The 21,178-nt window shown below is 37.1% G+C and overlaps 1 protein-coding gene across 1 annotated transcript in view; it reads left to right on the top strand.

The window, feature by feature from the left end:
• The window catches only part of LOC122815405 (peroxisomal succinyl-coenzyme A thioesterase-like), a 247,629-nt gene extending 230,899 nt beyond the window's left edge, over nt 1–16,730 (top strand). Inside the window, exon 4 of the mRNA XM_044087872.1 lies at nt 12,702–16,730. Coding sequence (XP_043943807.1) covers nt 12,702–12,805 — 104 coding nt within the window. The 3' untranslated portion in view covers nt 12,806–16,730. The remainder of the gene's footprint in view (nt 1–12,701) is intronic.
• The last annotated feature ends 4,448 nt before the right edge of the window (nt 16,731–21,178 follow it).

Genomic DNA, 21,178 nt, shown 5'->3' with positions numbered 1-21,178 from the left:
AACCTGTCTATGTCATAAATGTAAATGCCTACAAAAATTGTCTATGCCAATGGTGAAGTATAAAAAGTGCATACAGATTATCCATTTTTCTCCTGGCTATATAAATACATTTCTAAAAGTTTACAAAATCTCTAATGTACTTGAAAAATAGAAGCATACCTTAGCAAAATAAGTGCTTTTCTGCAGAGAAATATCCTTCAAAGAAATACCAATCTTTGGTTTTATCTGAAAACAAGTTTCATTACCGTCAAGTTCCCTAGTTGCATGGTTACATGTTTATAGTGTAGATTAAACCTTCTGAGCACTGTGAAGATGCAGATGAGGTGTGAACTCACTAGAATTGTCGAATACCAAACTTTTGACTGTGTATCAGATGTAAACATAATGTAGCCTCTACACTATTGTTAGGTGCTGATGACTTGCAATGCTGAATGATTACTCTGACTGAAGAAAAACACAACAGCAATGCAGACAGCCTTCCCTGCAGTGAGTTTGTCAATGAGGATATACTTACAAAGGGTGGAACTAACTGTAGTGAGCTTTAAAATAAAACAAAAAACAAACATCATTTTTGGCCATAATAGCACAAGTCTCCTGCCTTTGCTGAAAACTGTTGTTCACTGTTATTCATTTGTATCACACACTGAAAGCAAACAGGTAGGAAATTAACTACAAACTGCATCTCTGAAAGTAAAGCAGAGATAAAGGAAGAATGATCAGAATGCAAAAAGAAGACAGAGCTGCATTTCTGCAAACAAATTCATAAATACTTGTGTGATCAATCACTGCACTAAATATGTTAGCCACATATGTACAACCAACTGAGAATGTCCAATTGCATGTATTAATACTGGCTATGAAATGTGAATTAGTTGTATACAGATGACTTGACTGGTATTGCAAAGCTGTGTCTGCAGCATAGAGAGATAACCCAGCATAAATGTGTTGTGTAAGTGTAATAGTCTGATGGTTGATATCCAGAGCTATAAAATTGTTTAGCCTTTGTTAACCTTTTTTTTTTGCGGTCAACCTTTTGAACAGGGCATGGCTTAGTGCAAACATGGTTAACTGTTTCTGGATGATAGTTTTATGCTGATAGAAGGCAATGATATTAGAGCCAAAGAATTGGTGGAGTATTTTAATAACACACCTGAATTTTTGCAGTTTACTTATACTTTTCATGAACATCGTATTTCATATTTAGATGTTGATTTTATTAAAAACTACACAAATAATAGCTTGTAAGCAAAAATATTTTTGCACCATACTAGTGCACATCCTAAATAACAAAAATGCTCAGTTGTGAAAGGACAGCTTTTGTGAGCTGCACGTATGATGACTGTTGACCAAGATTTTATGGGTGAATGTTTTAATCTTAAAACTATGTTTCTTCAAAGGGGTTACTCACTAGAGCTTTTAGATGAACTAATTGATGAAGAAAGAATAAAGAGGCTCAATGGGGTTTATAAACCGATTTTGAGACAAAATAGTAATGAAGGAATTGATATAGATAAGGTGGTAGCTAATGAAGAAATAATACCAGTTTTAAATAAAGGTACCCAAGGTCAAAATTATAATTTAGCATATATTATGACATTTACCTCAGATTCCTATTATATTAAAAATATTATATGCAAGAATTGGAACCTGTTGGCAGAGGATCTTAATGTATATATTAAGTTAGGTGAAATTCCTAAGTTTGTCTATCGTAAAGGGTCCAATTTTAAAAGCCTTTTGGAGAGAACGAAATATGATTACAATACTTATGTAGGTATGAAGCAATGTGGTAATTGCCCATATTGCAAATATATAGAGAAAGGTGCCAGTGTAATTGTGAATAATTATAAAATAACCAATAAGATGAAGTACAATTGTAACTCAAAAGGTGTGGTCTATTTAGCTAAATGCCAGTTATGTTCATCATTTTATATTGGCAAAATGGACCGCCACCTAAGGGATAGAATATATGAGCACCTTTATAGCATAGATAGACATAAAACTGATAATGCTCTAGCAAAACATACTGCATCGTTTCCTTTACATAAATTTAGATTTAGAGTAATAGACCAAGTATGTAATAATGTTAGAGGTGGTCCCTGTTCACTATGGTTAGAAAAATTGGAACTCTTTTGGCAAATAAAGCTGAACGCTCATTGCCATCCTGGCCTTAATGATAAATGCACAATAACATGTTTATTAAAACTAGAATGTTTGGATAGATAAAGGTATGTGGTATGCTGTTTTCATATGTGTATGTGTGCGTATATGTGTGTGTATATATATGTACACACATATATGCATGCATATAATGCTGTCAAATTAAAATATATATATATAAAAAATAGGGTATTCATTATAATATTGTATTTAATAAAATTATTTTTTATTATAATGATTTATTAGAGTGGTTAAAATGTTTTTTACTTGTATATGAATGAGTGTGAAGTTTCTTTATAGATGTTGAATGTTTGAATATATATGCTTAAATGAATTTTTATTTAATTGTGTGAAGCTTATTTATTAGATGGATGATATTGATTTAAGACTTCGATCATGTGATTTTTAAAATGGTATTTAAAATTTAGAGTCAGTTTGTTGAATGTATCTGAAGAAGTCCAACAAATTGGTTGGACGAAAAGCGCTTCATTAAAGTTGTTGTCCATATTTAGTACCTGAGGGGTTTGTTTTTCGCTTGTAAGTTTATAGAGTGTGACATTATTTTGAAACATGGTTAACTGCCTAAAAAGTGAAAATTTAATGTCAGTCACTTTATAGAATGCAAGCACTCTTAGCGGCATTGAGTGGTTGTCAGCAACATGGATTGTAATGACTGCTGAAATTCCACCTGTTACCTGACTGTCTCTGAGGCACTAGGTGTAAATAAGTTGAGCTAAAAAGAGAGAACACAGGTAAAGTGGGGTTGGAGTCCCACAGTAGTTATGTTTACTGTAGATGGTTCATAATGAGTATTTACACAAGGAATATATGCACGCTATTGCCTTTAACTTTTGCGTGTTGTTGCAGACAGGGTTCACTACTTAAGGAAAAAAGTGAAAAGTTAAATTTGGTTCACCTTCCTTCACTTAAACAGGCTAAGAGGTGATGCACAGCTTTCAGCACTCTGGACAGTACTGAGGGTGGAAAATACACTGCCTTCCTGTCTTTCCCTGTGGCACCAGTCCTGATCACATTTACTTACATAATGCCATCCTGACACCATTTGTCAAAAAAGGAATAATCTGGATTTGATCTCTGACTCACCTGTACTCTAACTAGGAACTCACTGCTCTTACACCCTGTACCACAGAAAAAGTCAGACAGCAAGTGTATTTTCCACATTTAGTATAGTACAGAGTGCTGACAGACGCACATCATTGCTTAGTCTGTTTGCGCAAAGCACGCCATACTATATTAACTTTTTCAATATTTTCCTTAAGCAGAGAACTGCATTTGCTCAGCACTTAATATCACACAAATGAGGAAGGTAATGGCAACTGTCATTTATGTAATAACACTTTGTCCCCAACATTTCAAAGATAGACTACAGCATACACTTCATCGTAGCTGCCAGCAGTTTCTCCCATAACATATCTTACAAGCACTTCACAAGACCAAGTTGAATATCTGAAATTCAAATTATGCAGGCATTAATACTTTGCCATTACCCACGCAAATCAGCTTCTTAGCAATGCACTTTGTGAAGAGATGTATAGCATGTCTTACTCTGGTTACATGGCTGTAATCTTCCAATACACAGAAAGGCATTCATAAACACAACAGAAGGGCAGTGATGTTTGCTTGAATGAATGCATGCTTTCTGATATTCATGCATACCCTGCAGTAATGCACTTGCAAATGATATATCACTACTTGGGCATTGCCAAACAGACTCCAGAATTACAGAGCATAACTGCATTGTTACATTTGGTATGGGTTTATAGTGACAGTGGACATTGGTCATCCATGATCATATCCCACTGATATTGTCAGTAACTTATGTTAATATGTTAATGTGGACATAACTTCATCTGAATATGAAGACACATACCTCCATCATTGCACTACTCCTGTTTAAAAGTGTGTGTGTGTGTGTGTGTGTGTGTGTGTGTGTGTGTGTGTGTGTGTGTGTGTGTGTGTGTGTGTGTGTGTGTGTGTGTGTGTGTGTGTGTGTGAGAGTGTGTCATCTACACAACATCCTGATAAACAGATATGTCTGTCTCAGTTCTGCAATATGCATTCATGACAGCTTCTTTCACATAGGTTACCAGGTTGTGTTTAAATGTAGTTTTACAAATTGCAATCATATCACAACTCCTGGCTTTGCAACAAGTCTCATAACAGTATATGTTACCTGCGACACTATGATTATGTCATCCTCTATGAAGAACACTGAAAACCTTGCAAAATCTGACTTCTGTCATGGTGTAAGTGTTAAGTATTATGTTCTCCACCTTGTGTAACCTAGTTAGGTAAGGAATTGAATCTCATAGCAGCCAACTTGCATGTGTGTGTGTGTGTGTAGTCAGAAGGGCATGACTGCAGGTCTTGCTGCCCTCACTCAAGTATCATTCAAAAGTTCCTTTTACACTTCTATAAGATTCCACATCAATTTCATACAGCACACCCAATATCCTCTTCTCAGCATACACTAATGCTGTCATCCTCTAAAAATTGCACTCTGACACTGTTAGAGTCAGGCTTCTGTGGTGGCACTAGCATTAAGTACCGTGACCTCTAGATTTTGTAACTAGCTAGGTAGGGGATTGAATCTTACAGCAGGTAATCTGTGTTATTATGTGCATAATATGAAGATCTTGACTCTGGGTCCTGCTGTTCTTACTCAAGTATCACTCAGATGATACTTTTACACTGGTACATGACTCTACAGCAGTTTCATACAGCCCACCCAACATCCTCCTCTCAGCATATATTGATGATGTCATCCTCTATAAATTGCACTCTGACAGTATTAAAGTCTGGCTCGTGTAGTGGTGTTAGTATTAAGTACTGTGTTGTCTAGTTTGTATAACTGGATAAATAGGGGTTCTAATCTCACAACACTCAACATGTATGTATCACTCTGCAGATGATTTTAGAGCAGGATGCGAGTCCACAGATATGTCAGACAATCCTCCCATCATCATCTTCTCAGCATGCACTAATGATGTCATCCTCTATAAATTTTACTCTGACAACACTAAGTTCAGACTTGGGTGGTGGTGCTAGCATTAAGTACTATGTTTTTAAGCTTTACTAAATAGATAGGTAGCAGTTTGAATCTCATAGTAGTCAACTTAAGTGTGTCTGCAGACAATTTTAGAGAGGGCATGTGAGTCCGCAGCTCTGTCAGATACTCTTCTTAGCATACACTGATGATTTCATCCCCTGTAAAGAGCACTCTGAAACTACTAAAGTCAAACATCTGTGGTGGTTGCTAGTCTTACGTTGTATGGAATCCAGCTTGTATACCTACATAGGTGTGGTGCTCATATCAGATCTCAGTCAACTTGTGGCTGTGGTTGGTAGTATATTATAGTCATTGCATGATGATTTGAATCTCTTTTCATTTGACATCCACTCGGAGATCCTTTTACATAGCCCCCTGTAGCCAACATCCCCCTTTCCCTTTGTCCACATAACATTCTTTCTGTGGAACACTGAGGATGCTATCATCTGAAAGATGCACACCATATCCAGACCACTAGATATGTGATTGCTATTTCTGTGATGGGGTAGTTCCCATGTCACATATGGACAGAGGCAGTCTGTAATAAAAATCAAACACATGCACACATACACACATACCCCTACAATCTTTCATCACTAAGATATAGAGATTTGGGTTTTAATGATATAATAATGGCTAGGATATTATATGTTCTTGGCCATTAGCCTAGCATGTCCTATGACCCTATGAACATTTCACATGTCAATGTTGTTGTCATCTGCATGTTCTATGTTGAGTTGTTGATGTACTGTAGCCTTACAACAGTATATTTCAATATTTGATTTCAGCTACTGTATTGGTGGACACTGCTGCCACTTGATTACATGTTCCTTCTATAGCAGCTATAGTAATATACCTCCTGAGGATGGTTGACATGGGATGATGTTATGCATATTGTTGCCTTACTAAGGCATGTGCTCTTGTAGTGGAGTATATCAACATTCTACAGAGTTCTCATTCAACCATCACAGTGACAACTGCAGTATAGCACAGGTGTGCATGTGTATACCTAGCATCTGGAAATGTTATCTTACATACAGAAATATTGCATCATACTGATTACATGGGAACATACACCTAGGTTCATCCACATGTTGTAATGTAGTTATATACACAAATATATGACATGTTGAGATTAACTTGCAATTTTGGGGAATTCATTGTATTCACAATTGTGTTGCTATTCACAAGGATTATACAGCTGCACACCAGCAACATTGTGGGACTGTCAGCATTTGTGTCATTAGCTGTTCTGCATGAACCACATCCACCTCACTTATATTGTGTCCGTATATGGTGACAGGGTCCACAATCACACTTTTCCACTGATAAACATATAGGCATATAATGTACAACTTATGTAGTGACATGAAATAGGTAGAGTTATACAACTGTGTTAACAGCTCTACTGTGTTGCATGTGTTTCATACTCAAGGTTGTATTTGGAGGTGATGTCACAAAGTACTTTTTTTAACTATGACTGAAATCTTAAGGAGAATACCCAGCCATGCACAAAGCTAATTGTTGATGACACCACCCATAGTCAACCTGAGAAACTAGATAACCTGATAACTGATGGATCTGGATCAAACTTCACCCCCGTTCCTACCGGTCATCCTCCAAACTATACCTGCCACCATTCCTCAGCAAATTATTTCAAGACAGCAGGTCATCTCTGTGGTCTAAGGTTAAAAACATGATATCAATGGGCCCAGACAACATCACATTTTACTTTTTAAATAACTTAAAACCTGATCTGGCATCCAGACCCACTTGGATTCCTAATTAACCACCACCTCCAGACATGCTATGTTTTGGCAGAATGGTGGGCAACAGTCAACTCTCTGTACAAGGTGGGACCATCAACCAACTTGGGGAATTATAGACCCATAAGCCAGACTAGCCTCATCTGGAATGCCATAGAAAGAGTAACCATGGACCTTATAAACAAAGACATACATAATGTCCAAACTCTGGTCCCAACCCAGTTTGGATTCATTAAGGGTAGATCATGTCTGTTAAATCTGGTTGACTTCTTTGAGAAGGTCTCCAAGGCTATGGATGAGGGAAAGACTGTGCATACTGCTTCTCTTGACCTGGCCAAGGCATTTGCCAAAATTCCCCACTCAGGTATTATTGAAACAGTCTCTGAACTGAGCATATACTCCTATGCCAGTAGCTGGGTAGCCAAATGGCTCAGCAACAGGACACATACTGTCAAAGTGGGTGAATTCATCTTTAACAAGAGGCCATTGACCAGTGACATACCACAGGGTTCTGCACTCGGTCCTTTCCCATTTGGTATTTATTTCTAAGAAGTCAAGGCAAATGTAGACAGACTTTGGCTGACTAAGTTTGCAGATGACTGCAAACTGGGGACAATCACTGAATCCACAAATGATACAGTTATACTGTGGACAAGATTAACATATGCAAATGATTAGTGCCAGAGCCATGGATTGAAACTAAATGCAAAAAATGCCTAATTATTCCGTTTTGCAAAGTAAATGCCCTAGCTAATTACAATATATACAGCAGCCCCTAAGAGTGGACCCAGTGTTATGTGATCTGGATAGACAGGTTGAAAGTAATCTGAACATTGACCAACATGTGTCCACAGGGGTGAGGAAGTCCTTCTATGTGGCATGACTCATATGTAAGGGTATGGTATCCAGATCAGTGGACATTAAATTCTATTGTACTCATCCCTCATCAAACCAATATTTGAGTACAATGCACTATTTTACAAGTACCTCACCAGATATCTGCAACACCTAAAGTGACTCCAGAGTTTTCTCACCAGGAAGATACAGGGCATAAAAACAAGTCCTATGCAGAAAGACTGAAAGTCCTATCAGTGATTCTGTCTCCTACAGGCTACTAAAGGGTGATCTGTGCCTGGCCTACAGGGCAAGCTGCAATCTAGCCCTGGTGGCACTGTTATACATTCCTAAATCAAACTGCATGTGGGTTCAATGATCTTAACCTAGCCTCTGACATAAATGAATCATGTTGGAGAGATAGCTATGTCTCTCAGAGATAACCTCATCTCAGGAATAAGCTTCCCATTCATGTAAAGCAAAGCACTTCCCTGATGCTTTTCATGCACAACCTAGATCAATGAATGGGCAATTACAAATTTACTCCTAAGGTGGTACCCATGTCCTCCATGGACATAGACCGTCAGTATTAGATTCCATAGCATAAGCCCACATCTCTGTGAATTTTATTCACTTATTGAAAATTGGAAAACTCAGCTTAAATATGGCTAGGCTTGTAAGGGCTTTTGGGCCATTAGCCTAGTACTGTCCTATGAACCAATGAAGTCCAATTGTAACATAGCTTCATCTATAGTGCGATTGTATTGTATCACTGATGTAGCACTACATAACATTAGTATTACCTCTTGATAGTTTATATGAACAAATATGGATGTATGTCAGGATTTCATGGCAGTATAACATTTTCACTGACAATGTCAGGATGACAGCGATCATGTGCACATGTCTTGAGGTTTGACATGTGCTTATAGAGGGCGCTCCATGTATGGCTTGCTATGTGTACAATATTACAGTGACAGCTTCCTCAGTCATTGACACTTGACTTTGCACTACTGTAGTTTCTGTGCACATAGGCATAGTTGATACATTGCCATCAGTCTCACATACTGCAGTACCATTCATTCTCATGGATCACGTCTTAATTCACAAATCAGTTGCAGATGCTTCAGACAATACTGATTGCCATTACATGTGAGAGATGCATACGATACCCAGCTATGTGTAGGGAACCCACTTATAATAATGTGTTGTTTGTAAGTGTTGTTTTCCTTATGGCTGATACCTTTGTCAAGCAGGCAATGCTATAGTGAAGTATATCGTATTTGGCACATTGAGCTCCCATACATCTGGTAGGCCATGCAGAACTATTATTTGAGATGCATACCCATTAAGATTTGACAGTGCAGACTTCCCTTCAAGGTGTTCTACTAGATGCTTCTGTTATACATCTTTCTGCGTTGCACCCAGTAAATACACAACTCCGTGACAACATTGATGGCATGGGTTTGATCCTTGCAGGTGGCAATCATGGCTTATGTGTCATACAAATTTCTCAAATGGCCAGGATTGGCCCTGATTTCAACTCCACTTTTAACACTGTCCCTCTTAAACCCTTCCAAAAGTTGTCATTTTAGAGGAAGGGGTGGTGAATTCCACTTACAGAATACTCATGATCATTACAGTTGTACACATCTGTTCCTGCATAACATGTATAATAAGTTATACTCTCATATTCTGTCAATGCTTCAGATTAATGCTTGCAATGTTATAAAAGTGTCCATATTTGTGCCTATTTCTGACTACATTTGTCCAGACGTCTGTTGCTATGTGTCCCTGATTGGTTGATAGTTATAGTGACATGTCAGTCATATTCAAGCAAATCATTTTGCAGATCTTCAGGGTATGCACCCACCCCCTAATTTATGTACTGTCCTTGCTAAATGTTCTTTCCAATGAGCTTGTCAGTGATGTTTATATCACAGCTATTCGCCTCCACTGACATGCAACCTTGTATGACCATAACATATATACTATCATGACTGTTGATGTAATATAGTCACACAGGAGGTATAAACAGCAGTACGCACTGTGCTAGCTACATATGTGCTTAATGTTATGCTTCTGATGTGTCTTGGAAGTGTACATACATTGACATATTTTATGGATGTTGCCGTATTTCCCATGCCCTCTTCCTCTTTATTTATTCCTGTGCCCATTTTCATCAACTTGCCCACTATATATTTTTTTCTATTTGCATTTGTTGTTTAACCCCCCCCCCCATTACTTCATTCACCATACATACCTCTAATCTCTCTCTGATTTCCAGGCATGTCCCTGATTTAGACTCCAAAATTTAGCTCTGTCCCTCGTAATCCCTCCTAAAACTGGTGACTCATGGAGGAAGGGTGGTGAATTATACTCAATAAATAATGGCAGTAAGTAAGAGTTATAGATTTTTTTTATTTCACAAAATGTATAGTAATTAACATTCTTTTATTCTGACAATGTATTGAGTTAATAGTATTAAAATTTTAAAAATGTCCATGATTGTCCCTGATTTTTTCTGGGTTTGTCCCTGATTCTGTTGAAATATGTCCCTGATTATTTGAGAGCTATGTCTGCATATCATTTTTCTAGTGTACATTGCACTTAGTACACCTTTCTTCGCTGTGTCATTACTGCTGTTATCACAGTATGTTCACCCCTAGTAGTCATTGTGGCTGCCCCAACAACCTCATGGATCAGGTTTGCTCAAAGGCAAACTTGAATGCTTCTTGTTTGTGACTCATGCTGCTCTGCATGGTTTCCTAGTGAAAACATTGCTGCTGGCCAGGAAGCCTTGCTTGTATTCATATAAATGCGGTGAGCAGAGTGAATATGAGATTAGTGCTGCTGCTCATTGTGCCAAGACGTAAACTTCATCTTTACTGAATCCCTGGTTGTAACTCTAATTTACTTATATGCTGCATCTTTGAATGTGCAAATTGTTTGATAGTCTGGATCAGACAACCCGTCTTAGTCTATGTTGAATATATTAACTATAGTATATATTGAAAGAACTGCAGATCCTTTAAAGGAATTAAACAAGACAGTCTATTTATTCAATGCCATGATTTTTATTTAATTAGATCCTTTCAAGGGAAACTTGAAAAAAATGAAAAAAAAAATCCAGTTCTTCAAAGAAGGGCACTTACATATAAAGTTTTTAAAGTTCTTTAGAATGCCATTTATATAGTTAGGTTTAGCTGAACTATATAAGTGCATATCCACATAGTCTCTTAATACCCACAACATTTTGTTGTTTATAATATCTAATGTCTGGTAGGATATTTTAAAAGTCTTTCCCTAACATGGTCCATTATATATTGCTTTCCATTATACTTTGTAGGTGATATTTAACAGTGCATTATGTTTTGTGTAATGAGCCTTTTGCATAGAGTTCTTTATCTGGTAAATTTATTTCTCCATTTTCCTAGAATGCAAAATGATGCAGGATGGCAATTGTAGGTTTATTTGGATACCATATAAACTTTACAAACAGCATATTCACTTATTTAACACAACATTTGCATAGCATAATGAGGTAGTTTAAATAATGCATAGTACCTTTGTCAGTAATATAATTTTATTTAAATGCAATTTACTAATTAATGTGAAAGCATTTTGTTTCTATTTGAAGGTCTGTCTTTTAATATTTAGATGGAGAGAAAGATTTATCACCTCTGGAGTAGACTCCTCTTGTAGCTGAAGTAGTGTGATACATTATTTTCTTCAAATGGTACCTGAATAATTCACCCCATGCATGGATGGCCTAGCCCAACTTGAGAATGAAGATAGAGTGTAGGGTGGGAACTGAAAAGGCCCAATGGTCACAAGACTCACTAGCTTTGAACTTCTTATGACTTCTATAATTTGTTAATGTATCAAGAATTATCAGTGCATATTGGTTACTACTTTTTACAAGAGTGAAGGTTTCAATACAGTTGTCCATAAACCTTCTAGTATTGAAATCCCTTGTTAAATTCATTGATATGTCTTTGTGCACTGCCAAATTAACATATTCAAATGTTTGGCTGTAGTTTTCTTACACATTAAACTTAAACTAAGATGTCACACAGTGAACATTGCTAAATAGTGCAAAATACCAAATCCTCCTTACCAGATTACCAATTCCTAGCAAGTCAGGTGTCAAGCCTAGAATCTTTAGATTAGCATAATTAAACTTTAGCATTATTTGTTCATTGCTGTAAACATAAAATACATTGTTTTCTTTAACATCCTAGTAATACAAAAGCTTGTCTTTTAAAACCCGTTCAGATCTTAAGGTTGACATGTCAAAAAACACCTTCTTTCTTAGACCATATGAAAAATAAATCTTGTCATTCTAGGAAATTTGTGTAGCCATAGCTAGACTAGTCTCAAAATATGCTTTCAGCTAATATAATAAGCTGAAAATGCTAGAGCCAACATAAAGTGCGTGCATATGTATGTATTTATGAGCGTAAACACTCCAATGAGTGCTTACATCTACATGCTGTGAGCATGTGTGCGTGTGCATGCGTGTGTGTGTGTGTGTGTGTGTGTGTGTGTGTGTGTGTGTGTGTGTGTGTGTGTGTGTGTGCAGGCACGCACATGCATGAGTGCATGTCTGTATGCATACAACGAGAATGTTTTGATAAGAATTGTGTACTGTTTCCTAATACAGGTCTATTCACAGTTCCAATGTTCACAGATATTTCAATTGTCATGTGTCTATTTTAGTATATAAAATTGCTTTTACTTGTCTTATTCTGGTGTAATGCTATCTCCATTTTATCTCACTGTCTTGTCATATGAAGTATTATATCTTTTGTGTTTTTCCTAATGCTGTGTCACTTTAATTTTGAGTAATGATATATATTTTTCCTTTCCAGTCTGGACATTGTTTGGGGGAGAAGAAAAAGCTCACGCAGCAGCTCAAGTAGATGCCTGGAAACAAATTTTAATATTTCTGAAACAGCACCTTGTTCTCAGTTAGGCCATAACTCATTAAGCACTATTTTCATAATTCAAAAGCTATAGTGATAGTTATTCTAGAATGTTCTTTTTAATATTGTCAAGGTTTACTGACTGGAGGAAAATTAAACTGAGAACAATGGAACAGTGTGACTTTTTCCAGCAAGAATTGTGATTTATCAATAATATCTTAACAGTTTCATATATTTTACTATGAACTGTGCTTATTTTAATGTACTAATATACTGTGTTTAAATCTCAGTACTCAGCATTATATAATAGTTATATTATATTGTGTTCTCTGTCAATTGATCAATGACTACAGGTTTAATATATCTCGATTAGTAAAGCCCTTGCCTATGCAAAGATCTATTTTTTTCCCAAATCATATATTATTACATTTCATATACTTGGTACATTATGCTGAAATGTGTTATGTAAACACCAACATCTTAATGACAATACATTTTAATACACATTGTCACCAGCTCACAATAGTTATTCAGTTGAAGTTCTGCATTTAGAAATTACATTTGTAATGAAGGTTTAATGGACTAGCAATCAAATGCAGTATACTTGCTAGGTATCTTTATTTAAAAAACATGAAACCATTATTTTAACTATTATTTCCTAGTGCACATTATCATATAGTATTTTCTTCAGTAGATATCCATACTAAGCACTAAACTTCAAACCATCAGCAGCTGTAATAAAAAGAACAAGGTGTACATATCCACAACCCAATAATAAAGAACACTTTAACCCTCAGCTGTCCTTGTACCCTTCTTAAAATGATCTCCTACTTTTCCAAGGGACCTGCTTTTTACCATTTCCTAGAAAGGATATGTAGGACCCAATCTTTTAGGAATTTATATGAGGGAATCTCATTGGATTAGAGGAATAATAGCAAATAGAATGGATGGCAACAGTAATAATAGAATTCAGCCACGCAGCCTTCCTCCCTAAATTCATACTTTTTCCATTTCATGAATTAATGTAGAATCAAAAGATATTCTAGGTGGAATATTATCTTCTTTAGAATTCTGTTATTATGTTAGAGTATAAAACCACTCATATGTGGATTAATCTAACATAAAAATGCATATTTTCAAATGTACACTTTTTAAAGCTTTCAGATATAGAAAGTAAATGAAATGCCATAAGAAGACACACTTGCAAAGAGGACTTCACAATAGCATGCATATATAGTAGAAGCAAACTAGAAATTAATTAGTTATCCAGTCAAACATGAATGGGATGATTTGGGATGGGAGGTTGGCATAATGGTTAATATGTTTATCTTGCAAACACAAGGTGCAAGGTTTGATTCTCACATGGAGGTAATTAGCTATTCTTAAAATGACCCACAAGGGCAATAAGCCTAGTACTAATCTATCAACAATATAAATGAAGTTAGTCAAATAGTAATGCAGCCTTCCTAGCCTCTGTACTCAAGATATGATAAGACATGAAAGTGTAAATTATGAACAAATTTTAATAGAACTGAGAAAACATATCATCCTCCTCTAAAGTACTCAAAATGAGCCATTTTACCATTCAAAGTTTGGAATATTTGACAAAGATGTTATAAACATTTTAAAAACAATAAATTCAGATTATTTATTCAACAAATTTCCTTTCTGATAATTGCAAACCTATAAAAAGTAAGATAGTCTCTAAAGAATCGATAGCATTACAAGATATGAACAATTTTAAAATTGTGTGTATACAGAGAAAGCAGAAAAAAACATTTTTATTTATAATAATTAATTTGAACCAATATCCTGAGTAACACCAAGTTTGAGAATCCATCTTTTCACCTTATAATGCAAACTATATAATTATCCACATTATTAGCCAAGTGGGCATTACCCTTTCAATCCCTATAACCTTAAATATGGCAGTGCTATGTTGTAAATAATGTCAAACTAATACATCACATTATCTAGAATATTTAAGATCACGTGTATATAATGACAATCTTTGTTTAAGGGGCTGACATTTTTTGAAGAGTGGCTTGGTTATAATTTAGTCTGCTCTACTCTAATCTACTAAACTATTCTATAATTTTCTATTTCTCATATAAAATTGTTTTACACACTGATTTGTATATTGAATTGACAATTAGTGGTTAATCCCTATGTGCTGTAAAGTTTATTGTGATTTAACAAACAAACTGAATCTATAGTATATTTATTCTTCAGTTCCTCGAGTTCCTTTAAATGTTATGAGTTGATTTGTTAAGATGTCAGCACTGAAGAAGTTCCTCTCAGTTGGAATGAAACCTGGCTTCCATGCTGGTGTTTTGACCTTCACATTAAATATTTTTCTGTCTACTTGGTAATTGCTGTTATGTTTCTTATGTTTTATGTATATAGCTCTCAACTGAATTATGGGCAAAGCTGATCAGAATTCGGGGAACTTCTAGAAATAATCAGGGATATTGACTGCACTGGAGTTCTGGAGGTTTGTACTCCTCCCAGTGATTGCATACTGAGCATTTTGATGACCGAGTTATGGCCTCACATTTCAAACAAAAATTCATATATCTGGAACCATAATGGTTCTAAAGAAATACAAATTGCAAGTTGTTCAGCATAAACAAACAAATATTTACACTGTCAGTGTTCATTATATTCAAGGAATTAAAATGGATTTTATACGTCTCAATAAACAGTAAATATTAATTTTTGTAATATTTGTGAACAACTTACAATATCACAGTAAGCACTCAAGCTATACACATATCAGTAGCATTTTGTTTGTCCATCTGTGAGCTTTCGTAATTCATATGAGGCTATATGACTATGTCTGTGTTATGTGGTTGTTGTTATATTTAGAAAAATATGTAAATGACAGCAATGTAAATAATTAGTATATGATTAACAATTAATATCTCTTAAACAGCACTAGACAGAGGTCAAATATAGGTAAATTTACACTGCCTGCCATGTAAGCTTTAATATGAAATCTTTCAATATTTTGTGTATAATATGGCTTGAAGTTATTAAGCAAATATAAACAGGTTATATTAGATGCTACAAGGCATCAGGAGGATGCAACAACAGAAGCACCTGAAGATATCACTAGAATGCAATTAGTTAAAAATTTTAGCACTGTTAACTTAAAATGTTGACAGAGAAAGTGTGAATATGCAAATATATTCTATAGCAAAAAAAAAATCTACAATTATTCATAGAATTATTATCATTATTTACTTAGTATAGTTCACCACCTCTCTCCAAACATCATCAGTTCTACAAGGGATTAAGGTGGATAGAGCCAAAATTTCAGTCAAAAAATCAGAAAATCAAGGACAGTTGAGAGGTATATGAAAACAAGGTTAGTGTCTTGTAGTTTAATAGATCAATACTAGGCTATTGATCTAGCAGACAGTTAGTAGCCTAGCCACAATACCCAGTCTGCCTGACATCGACAATTCATATATATATGCTGCAAACATTTTTTTTCTAAACATTTAAAGGCTGTAGTCTGAACCATGTATGTGCAATAGTATATATAAGCAATTGTGTTTATACACGTGACCACTAGATGTCAGAAGTAGACCATCTCAGCTTTTTTTAAAAATAAAAATCTTGATAGCTGTCATTGTGTGCTTAATTTGATTAAACTATAGTGTTCTTTGCTTGTTAGCATATATCATTTGTTATATTGTGTCTGATGTTTACAGATATGTAAATTACACAAATATTTCTACATAGATTTATATTTTGTGCTGTTGTGCATGATTTTTTTTCTTGGTGTTTTGTGTTCATCTGACGGAAAGTGTCATAATGTTATTGCTATTTTTTTTTTCATTTAAATGGTAATGTGTAGCTCTTTAGTAAAATTTACTGAAGACACTTGCATTTGGTTAGTGAAACCAGTCTTCCTGTATCAATACATGCTTGGCTACAGCATTTTGGATTAAATGAATATTTCTTGCATCCTACTGTTTTCCGGGATGTTTTCTTTTCAGTGAAGTTTGGAGTGTTGTTTAGCCTGCACAAGACAGCGGTATCCTGCTTCTTGCACCATGTTCTTTATAAAGTGTCTTTATGTTTACCTATTCATTCATTCAGGTTATCATTAAAAAGTATCAACAAGCTATTTACCTTTATATCCAAAGGAAATCTGTTTTATAAAAGAGGGATTTTCTTGGATATATATTTATCTCACCAGCTGGTCCTGTTTATATTTTTATAGAAGATAAGATTTGTTGAGCAGATGTTGAGCATGCTATTAGCTGGCTCCCTATTGAAATTTCGGCACTGAAAATGCTGAGTTCTGAAAAGCCAAAAGATAAGAATAGAAAATACAGGAGAAGAGCGAATCTCAAACGTCACTCTTCTCCATTAAACTTTATGTACCCCAAAGCTGCTCAACTTATATATACTAACTCTGAGATTGCCATACCACAGAAAAAAAAAGAATATAAAAGGCCATCTCAGATGATATATGTAAGTCTGTTTTTTGGCCATTCAGTCACAGTATTTCAGGAATTACTGTAATTGGTCCTGACATTAGTTTTGTGGTGTGCGGGTCACATAGGACTGAACCCATTGAGGCTTGTAGACTCTGTTGGAAACCAGAGAGAGGGATAAAGAGAGATAAAGCAATTTAATTCTGTCTGGGTAAGTCTTTAATTACCTTTGAGAAGAAAAAATGCAGTTTTTCAAGCTGGGTCATATGCTTAGACAGATACATACTAAAGGGCATTATACTCTATTATGGGCTTAATGATGGAGGAATAGATATGGATAGCAGCTTCCTTAGATCTGACAGAAATACTCCTGGTGATTGCCAAAGTAAGATAATTTCCTTGCAGGAGTGAATGCATGGTGATAGCTTGTCGCCAGCATCAGTATCTTGGTCCCTAATGGCTGAGTCAACTTTCAAAGGGGGTATCAGCTATGTGGTAGATGCATGTGTGGCCAGTTTTGCCTCAGGAGACAATGTTGTACTTCTTGGCATTTAGTTTTAAACTTGAACTGCACTCATTGCAAGCATTCTTAACCATGGAAGATCCTGACATTTGTGCAGTCATAGAAACCTGGTTCAAAGCTGCAGAGAGCACCCCAGCCTTACCTGGTTACTCACCCTATCACACATTCAGACCCCAAAATGTGGGTAGCAAAGCCAAAGGAGGTGGAGTTTCAATGTATATTAAAGACACACACACCTCCATGCTGGTCAAACAGTATGACACACAGGAGACACTCCTGGTGGAGTTAACTGTTGACAAGACCCCTATACAAATTATAGCTAGCTACAGGCCCCCAAATTTGACTTAAGATGCCCACTCCACCTATCTGGACCTCTTCAAATATATGAAGATTCAGCCCTTTACCCTGATCCTGGGTGTATTTAATTACCCAACCATAGACTGAAAAAACTACTCATGCCAGAACACAAATGCCCAGAGATTCCTCAATTTTATCAATGCAAATGCCTTGGAACCACTAGTTGATACCCCCACAAGAGGAGATAATATCTTGGACTTTGTATTAACCAACATGAGTAATCACTGCAGCACCCCTATGGTATCATCCTCCCTGGTACGATCTGACCATAAAGCAGACACTTTTGGAGTCACAATCTCCCCTGACTCCCCTCTAGCTAAGGCCAAACAAAAAACTTCTCTAAAGCTGATTACAACCTCCTTAGGGATCGTATAAACAGCTTCACAGCTTTCTCCCCCACTGTAGAAACTGGCACCAATGTCCAAATCTACACCAAAGTACTATAGGAGCATTTATATAGATGCAGGGAATCAGGAATACCTGACAGGACAAAATCATCCTCCGCAAGTAAGAGTAAACCTGTCTGGTGGACATCTGCAATAAATAAACTATATAGCAAAAGGAAAAAATTGCTGTCCAAGACCAAGAAGGAGCAGGTGCCCAATTAGAAGCAATCTCTCCTTATCTTGAACAAGCAAATAAGAGCACTAGTGAAATCCTCTAAAGCCAAATTTAAGTCCACATTGGCCACATCTACTAGAGATAATCATAAGGCCTTCTTCACATATGTCCGCAGCCTCAAAGGGAGCAAACAGATCTGTTCAGAAGTGGTGGTCAAGGACACCACATACACAAATGCTGTAGATATAGCCAATCTACTGACTGACAGATTCAGTGAAAACGTCTCCGCTCTGTCCCCTCATCAGTAAATCAGGACATCCCCAGTACCTGCCCCCCAGCCCTTATCTCTAGGGAACAGGTCATCATTACCCTCTCAAAGGCAAAATTACAGCCTCCATGGGACTTGATAACATCCCAGGTTGCTTCCTACATGAACTGAGGCATGAACTTGCAGCACCAGTAGGCATCCTATTCAACCAAAGCCTGAGTATTGGTTTTGTCCCAGCCAAGTGGAGGACAGACACTGGCATCCCTTTACACAAAAGTGGAGTGTCCACCAATCCAGGAAATTATAGACCCATCAGCCTAACTAGCCTGTTCTGCAAGGCCATGGAACAGATTATCATGGATCTCATTAACAGGGACACTGGCAACTTCCAAACACTCAACCCCCCACAGTTTGGCTTTGTCAAGGGGAGGTCATGTCTGTTAAATCTGGTTGACTACTTTGAGACAGTCACCAAAGCCATGAATGAGGGGAAGACAGTGCACACAGCCTATCTTGACCTGGCCAAAGCCTTCAACACTATTCCCCACTCGGGTGTATTAGATAAACTCTTTCAATTACGCATCAATCCATATGTTACCAGATGGGTAGCAAACTGGCTCACTGATAGAACCCACGTAATCAAAATAGGGGAAGCTACCTCAAGCAGTAAACCTGTAATCAGTGGCTTATCCCAAGGATCAGTCTTGGAGCCTCTGCTATTTGGGATATACTTCTATGAGGTGCAGGCCAAAACCAGTGGGCTATGGCTGACCAGATTTGCAGATGACTGGAAACTGGGCGCAGTCATCAATGATGATGTGGATGTCCTCCAAGAGGGTCTCACCCAAACAAATGACTGGTACCAGAAACATGGCCTCAAGCCGAATGCCAAAAAATGCATCATCATCATCCCCTATAGGGAGAGTGATATCCCCACATGTTATCACATTAATAACAACATCCTAAGTACACAGTCAGTAGTGAGGGATTTGGGCACCCAGGTTGATAGCAACCTGACTTTTGACCACCATGTTGCATCTGTTGTATGGAAGCTTTCTACATGGCCCACCTCATAAGTAAGGGTATCGCATCCAGGGACAAAGAGGTCATAAGATCCCTGTATTCTTTCCTTATAAGGCCAATTATTGAGTACAATGCCCCATTTGGAATGCACCTCACAAAGCACATGCAGCAGCTGAAGAGACCACAGAAGTTCCTCACTAGGAGAATCCAGGTCATGAAACACCTACCCTACACAGATAAGCTAAAAGCCCTGTCCTTCTACTCAGTTTCATACAGACTCCTTAGAGGTGACCTCTGTCTGGCATACAAAGCAGTCTTAGACCCCGCTTTGATGGGACTGCTGCATATCCGCAAATCAAGCTCCACTCGAGCAACCTATATGTGCAACCTCAACCTAGTTTGTGATACCAATAGGACTTGTTGGTGGGACAGATTTGTGTCCCAGAGAGTCCCCCATCTGTGGAATAGGCTCCATCTCCATGTCATGCAGAGTACCTCTTTACCCCTTTTTAAGCGCAGCTTGGATAACTAGATGGGAAAAAGAAAATACACCCCTGGGGGTCCACCCATGTTCCTGCTGGACAGGGGCATTGGGTGCTGACTTGTCTAAACATGTGGTTAACTCTTGGGTAGGCGTATGAGGGCCTCAAGGCCAATAGCCCAGTATCCTCCTATGATCCTATGATCCTATGATTTAGTCCCTTGTTCAGGCATCACTTAATTGGCCTGTGTTAGTCCCTTCTGATGAATTTGGAATTTGGGTGGGGAGTTAAAAACTCCAAGTTTGCAGTCATCTGCATACTTTGTCTGATACAAACTGCTGATGTCAACTGTATCCCTGTAGAAGTAAATACCAAAGAGAAGGTATCCTAGGACCAATTCCTGGGGCACACCACTGGTAACTACTCTTTCCAAAGAGACCATATCTCCTACATTACTAAATTGAGTTATGTCAGTTAGTCAGTTTGCTATCCACTGGGTTTACATTAAGTTTGCTCGGCTTGTTGATAATGCCAGCATGTGGGATGATGCCAAAGGCCATGGCCAGCTCCATTTATGCAGCATGAACCAATTTACCAGAGTCTAAAGCATCAGTGAAATGTTCAATGACACCCACAAGTTCAAGAGGCAGGATCTGCCTTTAACAAACTCAAACTGGCTTGGGACCAGGGCTTGTAGACTGCCTATCTCCTTGTAAATAAGTTCCAAATGATGTATTCCATTGCTTTGCAGATGAGGC

This window comes from Protopterus annectens, chromosome 11.part0 (genome assembly GCF_019279795.1).
Source record: "Protopterus annectens isolate FY-2018-M chromosome 11.part0, PAN1.0, whole genome shotgun sequence".
Lineage (NCBI taxonomy): Eukaryota > Metazoa > Chordata > Ceratodontiformes > Protopteridae > Protopterus > Protopterus annectens.
This window is presented reverse-complemented; position numbering and strand designations above follow the sequence as displayed.